This window comes from Rhipicephalus microplus, chromosome 7 (assembly GCF_043290135.1).
Source record: "Rhipicephalus microplus isolate Deutch F79 chromosome 7, USDA_Rmic, whole genome shotgun sequence".
Classification (NCBI taxonomy): Eukaryota; Metazoa; Arthropoda; class Arachnida; order Ixodida; family Ixodidae; genus Rhipicephalus; species Rhipicephalus microplus.
In genome coordinates this window covers 31,740,978-31,762,493 of record NC_134706.1, presented here as the reverse complement: position 1 = coordinate 31,762,493, position 21,516 = coordinate 31,740,978, and the positions used below count along the sequence as shown (strand labels likewise).

General features: G+C 47.2%; 2 protein-coding genes across 2 annotated transcripts; both read right to left on the bottom strand.

Moving 5' to 3' along the window:
• Positions 1 to 848: 848 nt before the first annotated feature.
• Positions 849 to 4,726, bottom strand: LOC142767388 (uncharacterized). Its single transcript, XM_075868940.1, has 2 exons — positions 2,192 to 4,726; positions 849 to 1,089 (listed from the first exon to the last, which is right to left on the bottom strand). Exons 1-2 carry the CDS (start codon positions 4,347 to 4,349, stop codon positions 959 to 961), a joined length of 2,289 nt encoding a protein of 762 aa, XP_075725055.1. The 5' UTR covers positions 4,350 to 4,726; the 3' UTR covers positions 849 to 958.
• A 3,776-nt stretch (positions 4,727 to 8,502) lies between these two features.
• LOC119179676 (uncharacterized) lies at positions 8,503 to 13,757 on the bottom strand. Its single transcript, XM_037430798.2, has 2 exons — positions 13,103 to 13,757; positions 8,503 to 10,555 (listed from the first exon to the last, which is right to left on the bottom strand). The coding sequence occupies exons 1-2, from the start codon at positions 13,561 to 13,563 to the stop codon at positions 8,929 to 8,931; spliced, it is 2,088 nt and encodes a 695-aa protein (XP_037286695.2). The 5' UTR covers positions 13,564 to 13,757; the 3' UTR covers positions 8,503 to 8,928.
• Between the last annotated feature and the right edge of the window lie 7,759 nt (positions 13,758 to 21,516).

Below are 21,516 nucleotides of genomic sequence, written 5' to 3'. Positions count from 1 at the left end.
CACACCATCGATTCCACAACAAGATAGGAATAGCAGTTTCTAAAAAAAACATCAGCAGCGACCCGACGCCGCTGACATTTCTTCGAACCTCGTCTTTCTGCATATCGCACTGTTGGCTTAATTCGTTGTCATTTTGCTGTGACCCACGGTGCATACGTTTTCACGAGGTTCTACTGTCTTCGTATCTCATCTTATTCTCTAGAAATGCTCGGGCATGTGCTGCTTCATAGCCTATATGTCAGGGTTCTCAAACACGTGGTCCGCAGTACACATGACTGTCGTCGTCTCAAACTTTAGTTGTTATTATTTTTTAATTATTATGTTTATGAGCTACAGCAGTCGTGGCTAAAATGAAGCTATTTTTATTTTTATGAGTCACTCCCTGTATACGGTCACCATGTGTCGATACATAACCGCGAAACAACTGTATCACGAAGAATCAGTGTTCAGATTGCATTCATTTTCGAGATCAGTACGGGTATGTTGCTTGAATCTTGGCACCCAATCACCTTCAATATTCACCCACATATGAGACATGCGAAAGATCATTTAAATGGCAACGTGACTGAAAGTTTATGCAAACAATAAACCCCCCTTTCCGCATTTTCATTTTAAAACTTTCATTGTCCCGGCTCTCGTGAGACTAAATGTCTTGCCTGCGACCCACCAACTGAGATAACTTATAGAACCCTGCTATATATTGACGTGAGGCTTTCAGACATAAATCAAATGTTGAAAGTTTGCGCTTTGTACGGGTCGTTTTTTTTTTGTATTCTTTTGATATAACAAGCGCGCAAACATAATAAATTAAATTGCCCAAAGTAAAGCATATTCCAGAGTCGACAACATGCATGGGCACCTCTAAAGAGTTTATTTAGGCATATGAAATCCGATTCCCACAGCGACAAATGTAGCGTTGAATTTAGGAGCCCCGTAGCCATGGCGGATTATAAAGCTTTCAGTAAAAAAAAAGGTCGTTAAAAGCCACGTCTTGTTTTCGCTTGCGTTTGAAACAAATACCATTAAAATGAACAGTAATATCAGGCAGTAGCTGACAGAGGTCTGCCCTCGTTGAGTGGAGATGACGAGCTGCAAAACAAATTGCGACGATAAGTGAAAACAGACATAATTCATCACTAAACTTCACATGAATTTCGCATCCCAGGAGTAAAATACAATCAGAGGCGTTGCCAATGTCACGGCTAATAATAAGGTGTCAGTGACTGTTAGGGCAATTGTGCAAAATGAATCGGTGAAAGCAAAAGGTCGTCGCGTTTTGAGCCTAAATCAGGATAGAACGGACTGGTATACAGTCGTCTAGGGAGCACTTCTTTTGAATGTTGTGGGCGAGCTCTAATACGATGAAGACATAGCTGGAACCACTTGACGCAGACAGAGCATACACTTCACAAATATACTGGTACACGTTTGTACAGCTCACTTTGAACACAGTAAGCGCACCAATAACGAAAGCCACCTCTGAGCGCTGCACAGGTTAACCCTTTTGCATCCCACTGAAACAGTCATCGCGTGGTTATCACCCGCCATGCTGACGAAACATGGGGTTCATTAGCTTCACGTGCATTCTGCATACTGCGGGATACAACATAACACAAACCTCTGATAGCACACCCATTGTTTTCAGTGCGGTACGAGCTCTAATCTACACCAATACAACGTACTGCTGAAAGACTTCAACGACGCACTAAAGCTAAGTATGGGGCAGGTGGCCAGTATAAAACGTTCCTTGAAAGTGGGCTATAACGGTGTTCTACAAACGTGTTGCACGCAGAATAATCTTGCTAACCTGGGCTAAAGCTCACTACGTCCGACACCTTCAGGTACGAGCTCTAATCTACACCAACACAAAGTACTGCTGAAATACTTCAACGACGCACTAAAGCTATGTATGGGGCAGGGGGCCATTATAAAACGTTCCTTGAAAGCGGGCTATAATGGTGTTCTACAAACGTGTTGCACGCAGAATAATCTTGCTAACCCTGGCTAAAGCTGACTACGTCTGACACCTTCAGGTACGAGCTATAATCTACACCAACACAAAGTACTGCTGAAATACTTCAACGACGCACTAAAGCTATGTATGGGGCAGGGGTCCAGTATAAAACGTTCCTTGGAAGCGGGCTATAACGGTGTTCTACAAACGTGTTGCACAGAGAATAATCTTGCTAACCTGGGCTAAAGCTGACTACGTCCGACACCTTCAGGTACTGCCTGACGTGCAGCCAACAGTCGTGGTTGAGCTTATCGAGCTGCATCCTGTCGTCCTGCCGCGCTTCGCACACGACCCGCTCTTTGACGACACCCGTAAGCTTCATGAACTCGTGGATGTCTGTGAGGCACGGAAGGCGCAGGGCGACCCCGATCATGTGCAGGGCGTCACCCTCCGAGGAAAGGTTCGCCTCGCGTACAACGTTTTTCACGAGCTTCGGGTGCCGCGAGACCAGCTCCACGGCACGTGTGCAGTAAGGATCGCGTTCGCCCATAACGAACCTGGTACCTCGGTGGACGAGGCTGCGGTTGCGTCGAACGACGTTTTGGGCCGCTGCGATCTCAGCGCTACGCTGTCTGCAAGTGGGGAGCCTGAGGCGAATGAGGCTGTAGTTTTGATCCAGGCCCGAATGGGGATGATCGAGGATCGCCACGCTGAAGGCCTCGTCAAGTGTCCGGAGCGAGAATTCGTAAAGTCTCCGGTTGGTTAAAACTGCGCGAGCGAGCACGCGAGCGTGATCGTCGGTCAGTAGTACGTTCCACTCGAGCGCGATCTTGGTCATTGCGTGGTTGGACGACAACCCTTCGAACAGGTCCAGCATAGACGAGTTTATCGTGCTCCTGTGCTTCTCTTCGCAGAAATCGTCGACTTCGGTGACGATGTCGATTTCTGTCAGAGTGGAGGAAGTCCTTACGTACGAAGTCAAGGACTCGTAAATGGACACGTTGAAGTAGTCGAAACGTACGCGAAGCGAGGTCACGTGTTCGCAGGTAGCCAGGACGTCGAAGGTAGCTGGGAGACGGACCGCGTCTGGAAAGAAGTGTTTCGTACTGACCGTCACGCTTGTCACCTCACTGCAAGTAGAAAGCGTTGGCACGTCGCGAGGACCGACGTGATGGTCCTTGATGCGGACTCTGTCCCACTCGTCGCACTCGCGAATGACGCGGCAAACTTCGGGCAAACCACCGTCGTCGGGAAGACTGCTCAGGACCAGTTCATCCAGACAGCGGTTGCTCGGAAGCTCTCGGAGCAAGTCGCAGCAGTTTGCTGTCGTGGACCATGGGACGTCCAGGACCAACTTCACTAGTACGTCGTTTCCCCTCAACGCCGACAGCCATGGGCCAACGTTGAAAGCTTCGGTGGCTTGAGTTCTGTGCTGAGGTATGGGCGCGTTGCAGCAGCCTCCGAGGAGCAGGATCAAACTACGGAGCGACCTGTTCTTCCTGACCACTTCCGCAAACACCGTACAGTCTCGGCTTCTGGCGTGCCACTGTGCGACGAGCTCTTGCAGTGTCGTCATGACGGAAATCGCTTCCACCAGCCTCCTCAAGCCGAACGTGTTGTTAAAGAATCGCGTTCTTAGAACTAGCTTTTGTAGCATCGACTTGGTCAAATACTGCGCGAACCACTCGGAAGGCCTGTCGACTGGACCCGAGGCGAAGACGGAAGCCCCGACTGCCAGCTCCGTCACGGTGTCGTTCGCATCGAGAGCGTCGATGAGAAGTTTGGACATGTGCGGGCTCATTTCCAGGTCCGCCATGTCAAGTTTCGTCATCCTACAACTTGGTCGTTGCAACGCTAAAACTGGGATCGCCATCTTGGCTTCGCACGGTTCATAACCGTCAAGGAACCCCAAATACGAGACGATGTCCATAGACGTGATCGCTCCGACGAGTGAATCGAGGACTTCCGGTTCGCTGCTAGGAATGCCGAAGATTCTGAGTCTTCGCACGCTCGTCGAAGGTGCCAGGGCTTCGAGCAAGTTGCTGTTCTTCGCGACGAAGTAGTTCACCTCTACCGAAACGATGCATCTGTGCGTTGCCAGAAGTCGGTATAGGAGACGCTCTGCCAACTTCTCGTCGGGCTCTGAGGAGCGGCAGCATTGAAAGCCGCGACAAAGTACCGGTACCGCGGCGATGCTAACTTCCCCGAGGTCTCCTGGAGCGTAGTCTTTCAGGTGTAGGCCTGCGTGCCATAGGATTTCGTTGCAGGATGTCAGGCGTCGCAGCAGTTGACAGACACGGTTGTTCTGGCGGGTGCAGGTCAGTTGAAGTTCGTCAGCGAGGTAGCCAGTCTTCGGCGCCACCTCATCTTCCGAAGTTGTCCCTGTGGGTCTCATACTTGCACACTGCGACAACTTCCGTCGATCGTAGAAGTTAATCACTAGTAACTTTTTCCCACTGCTTTACGGCTTTCTACAGATGTCACGCACAAAGCGCCTGGGTGATTAATCAGTCGCAGAAGTAGCCTTCAGGTTAGCGCAGCCCTCCTGAAAAGGGTAGCCTGGCCAGCCATATGACTCGGAACATGATGTGGTAACCTCGAAGTTCACATTTGTAAGCTGTAGTTTTGACCGCAGCTCCTGAGCTGGCGTTGGTATGAGAGTTGCACGGTTGAAAGAAACTAGCGTGGGAAATGGTTTCTCGAAATCTGCACGGCGACACTCAAGATAGACTTATGCAGGCATGCTATAATCTTTGCTCTCAACGCATCAAAAAAAAGTTATCATGTATGTGTAATCAAAAAAAAAGAAAGTGGGAAGATAGACGGAAAGTTAAGGATGTTAAACTCGGCAATCGATTTTCTAAAACGACCGCGATAAGTTTAAAAACGATATGTTTAGTCGCAGAAAGAGCGCCGCAGATAACAAAAAACTACTTGCTGTCCAGTCATTTCTCAATTGATTACCGCAGGAGGGTACACTTATTTTTACAACGCATCATGGTTTGGTCCTCTGACTGGCTGAGTTGCTACAAGGTCTGGCATGGCAATTTCACCTCAAAACGCTCGTCCGAAGAATGCGTACGGTTTTGCGTTCACTTTGTAGATATTCAACACCGAGAACATCTTTTCCTCTGCTTGGCCAGGCCACGCTAATGTCCCCAAAAATGACGAGTTAGGTTACCTTTGTGGGTACCTTCGGCCTGGCTAGACCAAACGATATCAGCTGAACACTCAGCATATCAATTTGGTCCTCAGAATAGCTTAGTTTTGCTGTATCGAATCTTCGTAAAAGCATCATCAATTTTCTTTCCTTCTGTTTTTTTTTTTTTGCACGCAAACGCGACAGATTTATATAACCCTAACTGTTGCTGCGCCACTTCACCGTTAAAGAAAAAACAAGTGTGGCGAAACAGCTTCACGTTTACAAATAATGTCAACAAAATCAGTTGAAGTTACTACACGGGCTTCGAATCTCAGTGTCTGATGCCTGCTTTACTTATAGTCGTGTTCGTAATTTCTGGGATATTCCCTGGATATTCCCTGGATGTTCGTAATTCCTGGGATAGCCATGCCGTGGGGGAGTGCTGCGGAAGCGTGTTCTTTAACGCCCACAGGCGTCGCACAAGACACGGGCTTCTAGAATATTGCGTCCATTCAAACGCGACCACCGCGATTGCGATTGAAACCGACACCTTCGGGCCAGTAGCCGAGAACCATAAACCACTGCATACCACCCTGGTGGACGACCACCTTTCAGTAACGGCGTCATGCTATCAAGGATGCATAGACCCTACAGTCCAAAGTCTTCACACCTCGCGCGGGCGCGCTCGCAGCGCATTGTAATAAGAAGGAAAGGTGGATGTCGCTTCACTCTTGGCCGATAAATTCCATGGACTGGAAGTTATCGCCTAAGAGTGAAGCGACATCCACCTCAAGATGAGATATGACTACAGCGGCAGCCCCCTTACTAGGGGCATCATAAACTGTGTTTAGAAAAAATGTTTAACAATTTCGAGTACTTCGTACTCAACTATGGGAGAGCACTGAGCCATTGCTAAAAGAATTGTTCTTACTTTAAAAGCGTTTTCCTCGCGCACACTCGCGAGCTTAACAAATTCCAAATCCGTTTTCTTTGCACGCCAAAGCCAAACGAGTTTAAAGCGGAAACTTACTTTCATGCCACATGGTGCTCGAAATTCGTCTTTGTGTTAGTAGTTTTCTTTAGTAAGCCTCGAATCTTAGCCAAGTTTTATTGGAGGTCAAGTCTCCTATACTCGTCTACGTGTATTACTTTGTCGGAGAAACAACCTTCTCATTTATACTTAACGGAACGATTACGCTAATAGATCAAAGCCAGCGGATCTCTATGTGGGCGCCACCAGAAAAGAGCATGTTTCGGGATCTTTGGTGAGCAAAAGTTGGCTTCACTTTTCCTGGCAAGACATGCGGGAGCTTCTACTCCAGAAGGTTGTTGTTGTTGTTGTTGTTGTTGTTGTTGTTATTGTTATTGTTATTGTTATTGTTGTTGTTGTTGTTGTTGTTGTTGTTGTTGTTGTTGTTGTTGTTGTTGTTGTTGTTGTTGTTGTTGTTGTTGTTGTTGTTGTTGTTGTTGTTGTTGTTGTTGTTGTTGTTGTTGTTGTTGTTGTTGTTTTTAATCCTCATTGTACACATGCCCTCACTAACTGTCTCGCCTCGCCAGTGGGAATCGCCTTTAAAGGGGCCCTGCGACAGAAATTGAGCACGTTGTTTTCATCTCTTCTTCTGGAACTGTGAAATACACAGATATCTTTGCGCAAGTGGCAGCGCCAAAAATAAAACTGTTAAAGTATCATTTCAAGGGTGATACCACGCTTTGCCGAGTGACACACAGCGGCTATTTTTGCGATCGGGAGCGACGCTTCATCACGTGGGAGCGACGACATATATGTCCCTGCGTTACGTTTTGATTGGTTCGACGCCACAATTCACGCGTAATATTCGTACGGTCACAAATAGGCCACACTATTGTGCACTAAAGGTTATAAAAGCACTCTTTGTACTTCGGACACAAAGTAATTTCTGTTTCGAAATCTTAAATGTGAAAACAATCGTAAAAGGATGCTAGGAGTGCTGCACAATGACCACCACGAAGGAAGGTGTCCGGTACGGCTCTGTAAGAGGCGTTCGGTGATTGGTAACTATGCCTTTGACGTCAGCGGCAAAGCGAAATGCGAAAGGGAACGTTTTTCTCCCTCTCTCGTGGTCTGCTGGGTTTTTTTTTTTTTTTTTAGTTTGGAAGTTAGTAACTTCCATTACCGAGCACCGATTTCAATCAAATAATTCTTGTTTAGTTCATATCAGCATTCGGCCCTAAACGAACTCCAGTGCTGCAGACTGTGATGCCGACAAAAAAGCGTCTCAGGGCTCCCGTTAAGACTAGGCAGTGATAACAATTAAGCTAACACCATATCTCAAGCACAACGTGAGGTGCCATCAACGACGTATTCCGTGATCACGGGTATATAAGTCGCCGGTTACTCACAGCCATCAATAGTATGCAAAACAATTTGCCAAATGCACTGTACAATGGCGATAGCAGACGACGTAATTATGATTCTGGTGTACTTTGACTCATCGTGAACGTAAGAAAGGCTAATTTTCAATAGTAGAAACAACCAAACGAAACCCAGCAGACAACGAAGCCAAATAACATATAGATGTCATTAGTTGGAGTTTTTGAGCTGCATCGTAATTACTTCAAATGAAATGTGAAACATAAAAGAAAAAAAACGAGGGGCCCTTTTTTTAAATGTTCGTTTGAACATTTCAAATGTTCGTTTGAACAGTGCTGAAATAAGACAAGGCTCAAAGAAGCTATGTTGTTATAGTAAGCTCTAATTTATTACTAGCTGTAATGAACTTGCAACTATTTATGTAATTATAACGCTAGAGCCTCGAGAGTCGTATTTACTATGTAAGTTTAAAGTCGTTAGATGAGGTATCAATAACAGTGCTGGCAAACTTTATGCCAATTTAGCTTCCTAAATGTTGTATGTTCCCCGCTGTTATGGCTGCTGTACTGGCACGCAGATAAATCTCTACATTTCATTTTTGTTGTCGGATCAGGACAAAATGCTGCACACGCGTTTACGTTTCTCGACACTCTACTCGCAGTCGAACCTGTGACGTGTTATCGGTAATGTTTGCAATGACGACATCAAATGTGGCTTTTTTTTTTTAACTCTCATTTCTTGGCCAAATGCCCACGCACGTATTCGCATTTCCCTCGATGACGCAAACTGTTTCCCTATAGCCACATTTTACCAATCGCTAGACAGCCAGTAAGAAATGTGATAAGTCATGGTTCGTTTTATAATATGCGGCCGTTCCACGTGTGGACCTCACACCGATGAAGGCCGGTCCCGCGGCCGATACATCAGTCTTTCCGGCACAATATTTTACCACGCGCTTCTCTTTTTTTTTTTTAACTTTTACTACCGAGTCATATGTTAGCACCTCATTACATATATATTGTGCCCGATTTTTATTGAAATTAACCACGCAAGGAAGATTGGTGAAAGCACGGAGTGCGTTTATTTCGGACTTTAAAATCTTCGCTATTGTCAATGCTAAAAGTGTCGATGTCAAATTTGGACAATTTGGGACGCCCAGTAGAGACTATAGATATAACAGTGAACACATCATACAAAAAAAGAATATTCATGGAATTGACGTGACGGCTGTATAGGAAATCCGGACGGCTGTAACAGAGTAGCTGCTTGCATCGAGAGCGAGCAATCAGCCTTTGCAGTGAAAGCACTGAGGTATCAACATGTAGCCTCCTTACCGCACTGGGTATCCTGTATGCGTGAATACGGTGAATACTCTAATAAAAACAAAATGACAAATGGAGTTTACAATAGCAGAAAGCACCTCGGCCTTCTTTGTCTAACTGCACATGAAATTCGCTGGAAGTGAACCCATTAAGAAATCCTCTATATGGTTCGACCTTGGGACGAACGAGATAAAATTAGTTTCTTCGCCTCAGCCTCGCCGACGTGGGCGAGTTCTTGAACCCTGTCGATCAGTGCTCGGCTCTTCGGTATGCACGACAGGGCTACCGAGCACCGCGTCGGATCCTTCTCCCAAGCCACAAATTGCGCGGCGCACGTGACATAGCCCACGTTGCGACTGATAACGGCTTCTATGCTGGCTCTTGTCCAGGCTTCCGTATGGCGAGCGGCGCATTCCGGAAGGACACATTTCAATAAGGTGCGATTGGTCTCGAAATCTGCGGCGAGGAGTCTCAGCAACTCCTCGTTCTCCCCTTCATCGCCGGAACAAACTTCGACCTCGCGCAACGTCTCGTTGGAAAGCACCGCGCCGACCAGAAAGCGCACGTTGACTTCACCGAGGCGAATCCCGCCAATTCTCAGAACTCGCAGGCCCTCATTGGAGAAGGCGGCGTCCAGGATAAGGCTGTGTGGTCCATCCTCAGCCACCAGGGAGTCGCCTAGGTGCGGATTGTCGCAGCCCGCCAGCTCGAGCTCCCTCAGCCGGGTAGCCGCCCTGATGTAGCTACTCAAGGACCAGGAAGTGGACACGTCATCGAGGGCTTCTTGCGAAAGGAAGAGCCGTAGCGTATTGAGGTGGCGCCAGGAAGACACGATCTGCACGCTCTTGCAAAACGAGTCCACGCTCGGGTCACTGCGCCAACTCAGGATGAGCTCGCCGATTTGCTCTCGGCAGTGGTCGAGCGTCCCCAGCTTTTTTAAATCGAGCAGATACTCGTTCTTTATGCGGACCTTTTCTCCCGCTCCGGCCTCGCGGATAGCGCGGCAGACTCGTGGTAGCTCGCTCAACGACACGCCGGTAACCGTAATCCTCTTGAGCGACTCAATGACGGCGGCGACAATGAAGAGAGCCGTGTAGTCATCCGGCTTGCAGCCCTCGAGGTTGATCGAGAGTGACGCCAGCGTGACCAGCGTGAAATCGTCGAACGGCGCCAGCCAGAGGTGAGCTGCAGTGTCGGCAGGGGATGCGTCCGGTTGGTCACAATCCGTCGCAGTGTCAACACTGGCGGGCGAATCGCCCGACGTCCATTGGCAGCCACTGACGTCCAGTTGCTGCAGTGGTCCATCGTGTCGGGCCACGAGTCGGGACAGCGCGCACGCGCAGTCCCCGTCCAACAGGAAGCCGGAAAGTCTCAGCGTCTGCAGGTTGCCGCTTGCTGCCAGTACCGCCAGCACACACGCAATGGCTTGTCTCATCTGTTCGGGCTTCGAATGCGTTCCTATTATGGCTAGATGCCACAGCGACGCCTTAGAGGCCAGGTAACTGCACAACTTGGGCACGTCGGCCGAATTACGGCAGCGTAGGACGCTGCCGGGCAAGGACAGGTCTAAGAGTGTGGTGTTCGTTTGGAGAGCGTCCAGTAGCCGCTCGGTGGCTTCTTCGTCGAAGGAGAGTCCTGGGATGGACAGGGTTGACAGACAGCCAGTGTACAGGAGGACACAGAGCGAGTCGACAAGGCGTGGGGTAACCTCTCCGGAAGCAGTGATCTCCAACCGTTGCAGATTCGTTGTCAAGCCAATCGCCGAGAACAACTCCTCCTGGATGAACCTACGAAAAGACAATGGAACTACGTGAACAGTGTTGTAAGGAAATAACGACGAGAGACCGGCAAAACCTGGGGCTCACTGTCAATTATAGTTTCCATATTCTACAAAGCGAACAATCACAAAAAAGGCCAAGAAAAATCGACGTGTCTTACGCGGAGAAACCCGAAAGAAACGAAAATTTATTCTCCTATTTCTGAGTACATTTCTATTATAACACAAATATAGTAAAATGTAGGGTTTAACGTCTCCGAAATTGAATGATTATAAGGGGTCACCGTAGTAGAGGGCTCCGGAAACTAACCATCTGGTGTTCTTTAATGTGCACTGCCATCGCATATAATACTAAGATCACTCAAGTACGAAGGGGAGTTGAAAAAAGGAACCAATTAGTTTGTAAATCGAAAATATGACCTATGAAAGAAAGCACATTTACTTTTTAACATTGCCCCGACACGATGGTCTAGTGGCTAAGGTACTCGGCTGCTGAACCGCAGGTCGCGGGATCGAATCTCGGCTGCGGCGGCTGCATTTCCGATGGAGGCGGAAATGTTGTAGGCCCGTGTGCTCAGATGTGGGTGCACGTAAAAGAACCCCAGGTGGTCGAAATTTCCGGAGCCCTCCACTACGGCGTCTCTCATAATCATATGGTGGTTTTGGGACTTAAACCTCACACATCAATCAATTATTTTTTAACATTGTCTCCAGAGTAGTATCTCCATTCGATTGAATGCATGTTTGGCAGTGCAGGAATAAGGCTACCTTCATTCCAGCAACGTACGTTTGACTTGAACACGCAAATGCATAAGGTCATTGGCAAACGCGTTATTCGGTGAACGTGATGACCACTAAAATAGATTTGCGGAAAAAAATTAAATAATCCTGAAAATCACGACAGGCAACTGGAAAATTCTACAAGTGAGTGCGCTTGTTAAAAGCGGTAGTGGACGTTCTTCTAACTTGCACGTGTCAACACGATATATGAAAAAAGAAAACAAAAAATAGCCAACGTGATCGTAGATAGTTCACTTGTGCGCGAAAACGGTATCAGAAACAATAGCGAAGGTACCCGCGAAATAACAGCAAAACAAAAAAACCTCACTTGTGTTTATAGGTTATGTGTGTGGAAGAACTCTGGTAATCTGCTTCTTTGTCAGAGCAATCGAAGGTTTACCTCGATTGCACTGACAATTCACTCAAAACAAGTAATGTCCCACAGCGACTAAATAAAAAGCTGGATGCATTTATCAACAAAACCCTTTGCCAAGGTACACAATTCGAGCTCACAATATGCTTTCTTTTCGCAGTTGCGAGGTCAAGGTAGACAACAGTGCGATATACGTCTATACGCCTGAAATAAAACCTAACCGCTTATCAGAGCTCCTAAGTTATGAACGGTATTGCCCCCACCCCCATCCTTTCAACTGCACTCCTACTTAAACTCTAAGGGGGTGGGGACTACTTACCTCCCCCTGCCCTATATTACGGGGTGCCTCGAAGGATGTCAACAGCTAGCCGCGAACACGAGTTTGCTTCTACAGTTTCCAACACGGCAGTATGCAATGTGCGAAGCGGGGGAACGCTAAGTTTCGGTGCAGATTCAATAGTTGGTGCAAAATGCGGCGAAGGTCCACGTGGAAGTAACCCATCTTAGTACTTTACGGTTATATCCTCCAGTCTAAATTATTGGAAGGCGTTTTAATCAGTCGGATAGCAATCTAGTCGCGGAGGATGCGAATGCGGCCTATTGGTCGCTATAACGTAAAGAGGACTGGGCAGCGATACGCAGAGAAGTATTCCACAATACAGATAAAGAAATACACGGGCTTCAATCATAAGGTACAGATACTGAGATTTCTTTGTTTTTGACCTAACAGGAAAAAGTATCTCGGATTACAGTGACATGGATACAGATGCAAGAGCACAAATACTTGAATACTTTTTTTAGGATGCCGATGATCTGCTAAGGAAGGTATTACGTGCGAGTTAATATTGTGATTAATGTTCCAACGTATTGATACTTGAAACATGAACATCACTCGAAATACTAGCGTACGCCAGTGCATTGAGAAACAGCACACATTTATTCTAGACACGACGTTGTTGCGATATTTCCACTAGAGCAACAGCAACTTCTGTCGTTTAGACAGCATAAATTTAGCCTAAAAGCAACACTACAGAAACCATGTAACGCCTTTTCACAAAAAAAAAAAACTCCGGGGTGCAATACCTAGCTCGAAAGACAGTTGCTTTCATTGGCAGAAAACTACAATACAACTTCCGCAATCACGCCGTCGGCAATGTCGGGGGGCGCTTTTACAACTGGTTCATTCTGTGGGTGTCAATTATTCGCGGCGGTGCACCTTTCCTTTGGTCGAGAACGAAAATTCTGCCTTGCCCCCTTCCTCTCCTCCTCTACCCAGGAAAACCGTCATGTCATTTCCGACAAAAAAAAGCAACGAGACACCCGGTGTCCTGCGCCCATCCTGAACAAACCTTTGCCCACCACCGCCGTCTCGAAAGATGCCGCAACGATTGTGCGAATGCTTACTTGTAGTCGTGGAATAGACTGCCGAGGATCAGTGACCGCACGCTACAGTTGCGCCAAAGGGTTATGATGACTCGGTCACGCCACTCCAGTAGCCCGCATCCTTCGACCAGGGCGTCGTCCAGGTGAATGCCCACAACGCACCGATGCTGGGACAGGAGGACGTGGACCAGGAGCCTGGCGTCGCGGCCGCGCACTTCCTGTTGGTCTCCCACGTGGGCGATGCGTACCAGGGACAGTTCACCGGGTGCCGTGAGCTCCTGCAGCTGCAAGCCGAAGTGGGCGAGCACCCGGTTCCAGATGGGCATCCACTCGATGAGTCTGCAGCATTGTTCCGAGGTCTTGCCAAGGCTGCCACTTGGCGCTGTGCAAGGAACGAAGACTTCCAAATCTGGGAAGCGAACACCGATGTCGTGGACGTCGCGGTCCAGGAATTTGCTGACATCGAATCCCTGGCTGCCCATCGGGCTCGTGTTAGTCGTGGGCGTTGTGCCTTCGGACGACGATCGAATATTCAAAGCCGCTTCACGCCTTGTCAAGTTCTTATATATATAAAAGAAAATGCCTTCTCATATTCTATCGGCTTATCAAAGGCGAATGCAGTCTGGATAAGATGTGCACGATTGAAACGTAACAGCACATGTATCACAGCATAATGTGAGGCGTTGCATCGGAACGCCTTTCCCTCTCTCTCCCTTGTTTTTCTGCTTTTGCGGGTATTGCCTTCGAGATCGAACGGAATCGGCACCCTGTGGTGATTCCGTAAATTATTTTAAAAAAATAATTTTTGGCCGAGCTAATATCCTGTGGTCTAGCTACAACAAACGAAGCCTGCTGAACACTTAGCATATAGTGGCACGTATATCTATAGATATAGCACATATATTAGCTGCGGGTGAACGCCCTGAAGTAAGTGCCTGGCGTTACTACCGACGAAAAAATTCGGCAGATCCCACGTACATGGGAATCCACGTTATGCGAAGCGTGCGGAAGAAAGGTGACCGTGTTGCATTTTTGTTCTTGAGCGACACGTCATGAAATGACCATAAGTTAATGTACAAATGTCGCACACACAGACATATGCTGAAGAGCTGCAGAAGTTTATATAACCAGTTGCTTGCACTTGTGCAACGATGCCAACTGGAACATGCGTATTATCAACGCCAGAAGCTGATATGAAGCGTCGATACTCGCGAAAATGCTTGCCCTGGACACTGCTACATAAATCAACTTCAGCGCATGGCAACTAACCACATCTGACGTTAACCCGACGTGACGGCTGTATCAAAATAGCACATATGTAATGTTTATAAGATCGGTTAGGTAGGCCTGTAACCACTATTAACGTTTCACAAAGATTAGCGTATACTTGAAAAGTAGTCCCGAGGCCTGGCGTAGCTCTATGCTAAAATGTTTCTTTGGCACCCAGAAGGCTTAGGTTCGATTCCAGCTGGGACTCGTCGGGCCAACGCTACCAGCGTTGGGTATTTCTTAACACTCGCGCGTTAAAATTGCCCGCGTGTGTTCTTGTCGTTCCTGAGCAGATACTAAGCTTCAATCTCCTGCGGCACATATCCGCATACCAGCGGCACATACCCGCCCGTGGGTATGAGCCACTGTCTGGCGGGAAGTGTTTGACGACGTACGCGACGGTATTGTGACATTATTCGTGTCTTGGCAAGCGCGTCGTATTAGTCAAACCATCTTACCCCGTCACGCTAATTTTGGTTCACGCCAAGTAAATGGGGTGACCACGAAAGCACCCAAACGTAAGCGGATAGATAGATAGATAGATAGATAGATAGATAGATAGATAGATAGATAGATAGATAGATAGATAGATAGATAGATAGATAGATAGATAGATAGATAGATAGATAGATAGATAGATAGATAGATAGATAGATAGATAGATACGCTCAAAGTTGCCGAAGTTCGCTAAGAAATGTTTCGCATTAAAAAAAACGCTTTCGCTATCAAAACCAATCGTCATATTCATTTCCTATTCATTTAGTCGGTGATAGCAACATTCCTAAGCCAGCATTCTGCCAAAATATTGGTACTTTGGCCTTGAACGCGTATATAGATGTGCTGACCATAGATCACGCTGAAAACATTTTACTTCAGTGCAAAGAAAACGGATTGGGTCACCATTCCAGAATTCCTATTACAAACCCTGCGATAGCCCAGGCCCGCCGAATGAGCGTCCAACCGACCTCAAGGGCGCCGTGCTTAGGGTGCCTTCCCCTGGAGTACGACGGGTGGACCGAAGGATTGGGGAGAGGGGAGGGAAGTAGGCAGTGGTGTACTTTACGGTGATGTGAAAGGTGGTGGGGATAGCATCACATCCTGGACAGGCGTCGGTATTGCGAGTCGTGTACACTTTATGCATTAAGTGCAGATTTCAATAAGTTCGCGTCTGCAGCCGTGGAACTGCGACAGGCGCTCCTCTTGTGTGTAAGACTCTTTTGGGGGTATGTATAGGTGTCGCTGGCGTAGAGAAGTTCCGACTCATGCAGCACAAGAAGGATGAAGCCTTACGGCACTCATGCCAGGCAAAATGACCTGTAAGAGAGAGAGAGATAGGGAAACACTGTTGCGAAACGTAAGGCGGAAAGGACGGTAGGTTAATGAGGAAATAAATATCCGGTTTGCTACCCTGTAATGGGCATGGGATAAAGGGATGCTGAAAAGAGCGTGTGTCGCCTTCAAGAAGTTTCTGGAAGAAACGAATATTTCGTGTAAATATGAACACACACTTCATGCTGCCATCGAATGCGTAACATTAATCTTGGTATATGTTCAGAATTATATAATGTTGTAGTGATCCTATGTCTCATCTTCCCCGGTGCCTTCATCGCTACGTATGAATGGGGCAAAGAACCTGACGGAACTTGCTGCCAGGTGCCATGTTTTTCAAGTGCCGTAACAAACGAACAATTGGTAAAGCGTTGAAAAAAAAAAGTAACGCGCACGTCACATGCTGGGTTCGCAAATATCCGTACCGATATTCTCTCCTTGTCGGATAAACGCTGCATGCTTGTTAGCCTTCTATTCATACCAATTGTTTCGAAAAATGTGGCTGAAATTCTCAAGAACCGGAGAAGTGCGATATTTGATCGACGCCAACAGATTTTTATTTGTAGCCACAGCCAATAAACAACCTCTGACAGCGAAAGTTCTGTTTGCGACTTGTTAAGGCGATGACAATTATATGGACCCTCTCGGCTTGTTTTTGCCGCCGTCATTCATCCTATATGTGTACGTATCTATATGCATAGAAACGCAAGCAAGAAATATAATCCAGAAAAGACTTCCCGGCCCGCGTAATCGAACGTGCGACCTCTCACTCCTGAGCGAGGGGCGTTAGCCCCGGAGACACTCGAAGGTGCTCGTGCGTCAACGAGCAAACGGCAAGTTATTTATCTACAACACCTACAGCTGGTGGTGCCGATCTTGGGGAAAATACCAGCGTGTTTTCAGCATTACCAGTGAGATGGCGCAAGGAGTGCTCTTCGCGACGCGCGCTCATCTTTGACCCGTGGGGAGTGTGGAGGGGGAGTAGATGCTTGTGCGTGCTCATTGCGGTACAGCAGAATTGTACGCCGCGGGACTCTCACCGGAACGATTACGTTGTAGTTATCGGGCGCGCAAAGGTCACTTCGCTTACTGCACAGGCCCCGTTTGCGAAAAGAGCGCGCTTTCCAGACACATTGAAATAACAAATGACACTTGTTAGTTTGCAGTCATCTGTACCTGTGATTACGTTTCGTGCGTCGTTTCAGATAAATGTCAAGCTGTAAACGTTGTTAGTTCGCTTTCACACTGCACGTGTTGTTTTCGTGCGTCATTTGTGTGTGAGCAGCTCACTGCACGTTTCGATCTGCTGGCCGTTCTCAGCGTGACATTCCAAGTTGTTGCTATCGCAATCGCTGCTTAGCCCTTGCAGCGAAAGTGTGACTTTTTTACGCTAATTTGTAGCTTTGCGTCAGGTAATGTCGAAATTGATTCGTCGGTGATCGTGTAATTTATGCTAGCGTCATTATTGTTCACAACGATTTAGCGTCAGTTCGAAACGCCCGCCTGAATTCCATAAGAAATTAGCGCCTTACAGCGGGAGAGTGCTTGGGACTACGTGCGCTAAGCTTATATGAAGCTGAACACGCTGTTTTCAAATCGGAGAACCCGCGGGCGGAGTAGAATGAAACGATGTGGGCGCTTTGAGTGTGTTCCTCCTCAGGAAAAAAAATGGCAGCATATCCACGGAGTGAATGATGGAGAGTGGGGCGAAGCATTCGTCCGTCCATGCGTCCGTCTGTGTGACCGTCCATGCGTCTGTTTGTGCGCCCGTCCCTGCGTTCTTTCATGCATCCGCCCCTGCGTCCGTTCATGCGTCCATCCATGCATCTGTTTGTGTGTCCGTTCGTTCATCTATTCAACACTCCAAGTCCCACCATCTCGCATCTTTTTATCATATATTCCCCATATAGAAGCACCGCCATCCAGCGGACATTCCAAGGACTAAACGAGAGGTAGCACACGCACACTTTCTTACGGCCTGCGCTTTGGGTCCACTTCCCACCTTTAACCACCTCGAGTTCATGGTATATTCTAGTTCACTGTATTCATGGCACTGCGACCAAACGCTCGCTAAACCTTTCGAAAACCAAGGAGGTTACGCCCAGCGAGTATAACGTAGCAACCTTTCCCTGTCAGATAGGGCTCAATTTACATGCCAATGGCTGCTAATGAGAAATGAGAGACAGGAGAATTCGGCTTTTACTTTCTTACGGCTTGCGCTTCGTATCTACTTCTCATTTTTAACCACCTTGAGTTCATTCATGGTATATACAAGTTCATTGTATTCATGGCACTGCGGCTCAACGCTCCCTAAACCTTGCTAAAACCAAGGAGGTTACACCCAGCGAGTATAATGTAGCATCCCTTTCTTGTCCGATAGTGCTCAATGTACATGCCAATGGCTGCTAATGGGGATCGCAGCGTGCGCGTTGACTAAAAGCCGAATGCTCATGTCTCTCATTCCCCATTAGCAGCCATTGGCATGTACATTGAGCACTATTTTTTATTGTTAAACAACGCACAGAAGAAATCTCTCACTGGCACCACCTTGGAGGTCAAGTGTTATACCTATTTCGGGTATGTGCCACTGGTGGTTACATACGAGGGACGCCCAAGCCACGCCATAAAGGCCGGGCCGGATGGGTTGCCTGTTGAGTTTTATTTAACGTTTTGGGACGACATTGGTGCCCTTTTCACCTCTGTTATTTGCCGCTGCTTCGAGAATTTTGAATTTCCAGATAGCTTTCGCGATGGTCGAATTGTTTTAATACCTAAACATGACCCATCGTCAGTTCGCCCAGAGGAGTGGCGACCAATAACGCTCCTCAACGTTGATTATAAAACTTTCGCGGCAGTTATCACTCGGCGTTTGAGAAGCCTGATGCCCTCCTTAATAGGTCATCATCAGGCGTGCTCTATTCCTGGAAGAGAAATCCACAGTCTCTCCTTTGTTACGCGCGATATAGTTGCGTACACGTTAGCAAGATCAGCTCGGGGACTCTTGGTTTCACTTGACCAGGAAAAGGCATTCGATCGCCTCGAACATAGCTTTATATTTAGCGTAATGGCAGCATTTGGCTTCTCACAAAACTTCGTCGAGCTTCTCAGAAACGCATACCGAAATATACGCAGCACGTTATTTCTTGATGGTTTAGAGAGTGCGCCATTTCCGGTTACCCGTGGTGTTCGCCAGGGGTGTCCTCTATCCCCTGCGCTTTTTGTATTCAGCCTCGAACCATTTCTTCAATCGCTAATCGCTGACCCTTACGTTAGAGGCCTTCCTCTTCCAGGTAGTGGTACCGTGACAGTGACAGCATTTGCTGATGACATCACGTTGTATTTGAAGAATGAGGACAGTTTATCCCGTAGCCTACGACTTTTTACTACGTATGGCACGATTTCAGGTGCTGCGTTAAATTTTTCCAAATGTAGATATTTATTCATTGGTTCACCAGACGCAAGTCTAAGTTCCTTTTTCGGTCTTCAAAAAAGTGACTCTATTCGCATTCTGGGGCTTGATTATACTTGCTACGGCATATCAGCCTCCTTGTGGAATTCAGTAGTCGAAGATGTAAAACGACACGTCCGGGAAGCACAAGAGTATGATTTACCGATGCTCGAAAGAAGGTACCTAGCACAGACGGTGTTTTGCGGCCGTGCATGGTATATATCTCATGTCTTACAGCCCCCATTACAAATCACCAGGTCGTTGCAATCCCTCATTGGCTCCTTTTTCTGGTCGGGTGGAACAGAGCTGGTTTGCCGAGCAGCTCTTGGGCAACCGAGAAACTGCGGTGGATTCGCATTCCCATCCGTCTCTGTTCGCTGCCGTCTACTTGCCCTACGATTCTTACTTCGGTTGTTGCATGGTGATCAGTGCCCCGCGCGTGATCTCGCCTGCTATTTCTTAGGCACCAAGTTACGCTATTTACTACCAGATGCACGGCTTAATTCTGCACCACAAACACTTTACGTACCTGCATTTTACTCAACGGCAGTATCTTTTTATCGACACGCGCAGCAGGTTTGTCCCGATGTGGACATTCTTGAAAGCCGCATTGTAGATACAACGGCGGCTCTTCTGCTTCCTCTGGTTCCTCCAGCCCGTCTAGCACGATCGAGACAAGTCTCGTGGAGCGCGATAACGGCATTGTTTTTGCCTGGTCACCTCCGTGACTTTATGTGGCGTCTTGGATGGAGAGTACTCCCAACACGGGACAGACTGGAGAGGTGGGGCATGGTCCCATCTTCCACTTGTCCTAACTGCCCGTTACAGGAGTCTAACCAGCATATGCTGCAGCAATGTGTCATTGCAAAGGTGTTTTGGAAGTCAGTTAACACTAGTTTTCGCGGCCTAGGTGTTAATCGCTTTGTAACATCTGGTCGCTCCCCGCGTAGTCGCTTTGCACGCCTTCTAATAGCTGCGGGAGCTTTTTGTTTATGGCGTAATAGGTGCGAAGCTGTTGCGGCAGATCATCGTCGTCGTGCTCTTTTTCCAATACTGGAACGCCTCTACTCTGAACTCATATCGTTTCTGTCGGAGGAATTGTTCTTCCTTGGGGAGGAAGAATTTCTGCGACAGTGGTCGTGCCGCTTTCTGTCCGTAGTTGACAGACGCGTTCAATTAGTTTTCCACCTGGTCTGGTTCCTATAGCCAGGTCACCTGTCAATGTCTGATTGGTGCATGTAATCACTATGTGCTTACTATTTTTATGTGTTTGTGTGTGTTCAATATGGGTGTTAGCTCTCCTATATATGCATTTCATTCGAACGCTGCAAGTTATGTAACCTTTATGAATATTAATACCTGTTGTACATATTTTCTAACATCTTCACCAAGTCTTGTAAATTCTGTACATATATCATCATGTACATTGTCCATATTGTGATTAGTGCATTTACGTAGTATATGTACAGTTATTAGTACAACGGACTATGGACATGCTACGGACTTGGACACTTTAGTTTAAATGTGTAGTGTATGTTGTGCTTTGTCTTTTGTTTGTTATTGTACCTGTTATACAGACGCTTGTCTCTTAGGTTTGTTTCGTCCTATGAAAGAATAAACTTTTTCTAAACAGGAGCTTCGCCCCTAAAATAAAAGCATTCTTGGCGTAAGCAACCGAAACCACATTGAGAGTAGCCCGACAACAGAGCGAAAAGGGTGACGAACGTTATAGCTCTCACCAGGTGCGAGTCCGGGTACTTTGTGCACCCGCGAATGTTCTTTGACGTCGACAACAGTACTTGTGGAACGTCAAACCAGAGAAGGTGTCGATCGGTGCGGATAACGCAGATGAGCACTCACCTTTACTTTAAAACCAAATTAAAATATCTTACAGGCAACGCTCATTACTAACAATTGCTCAGAACTGTCCCCGCATACAGGATTCTCCAAAAATACAAGCACCTCAAGTTTTCAAATTTTCTGACAGGAGTCCTTTGAGATGAGACGTGATTCTGAACAGTAATTGAGAAAGTTAAATCGATGAACTTTTTTTATTGATAGAGCTAGCGGATACGTCAAATCACAGAATTGCAGTCCTTGATGCGTAGAGCCCATTGCAGCTTCGATATTTCAAAAAAAAAAAATCTACTTCTAGTAATCGTTACGCAATGAAAGTCAGCTTAACTCAGCGCCGGAACGCGCAAGAGCTACAACAGCAACTGAAAAGACATTGAATTTTCATGAAATTGCGAGCTCGACGTGTGGCCTTCACTCGATAGCTTGGTACGCAGAAGCGCTGCAAAGTGGCGGGCTTGTGGCAACCGTTTTGAATTGAACACGAATCTTACTATTCAATATTACAGATATTCACTCGCCCCTCTCGCATTAT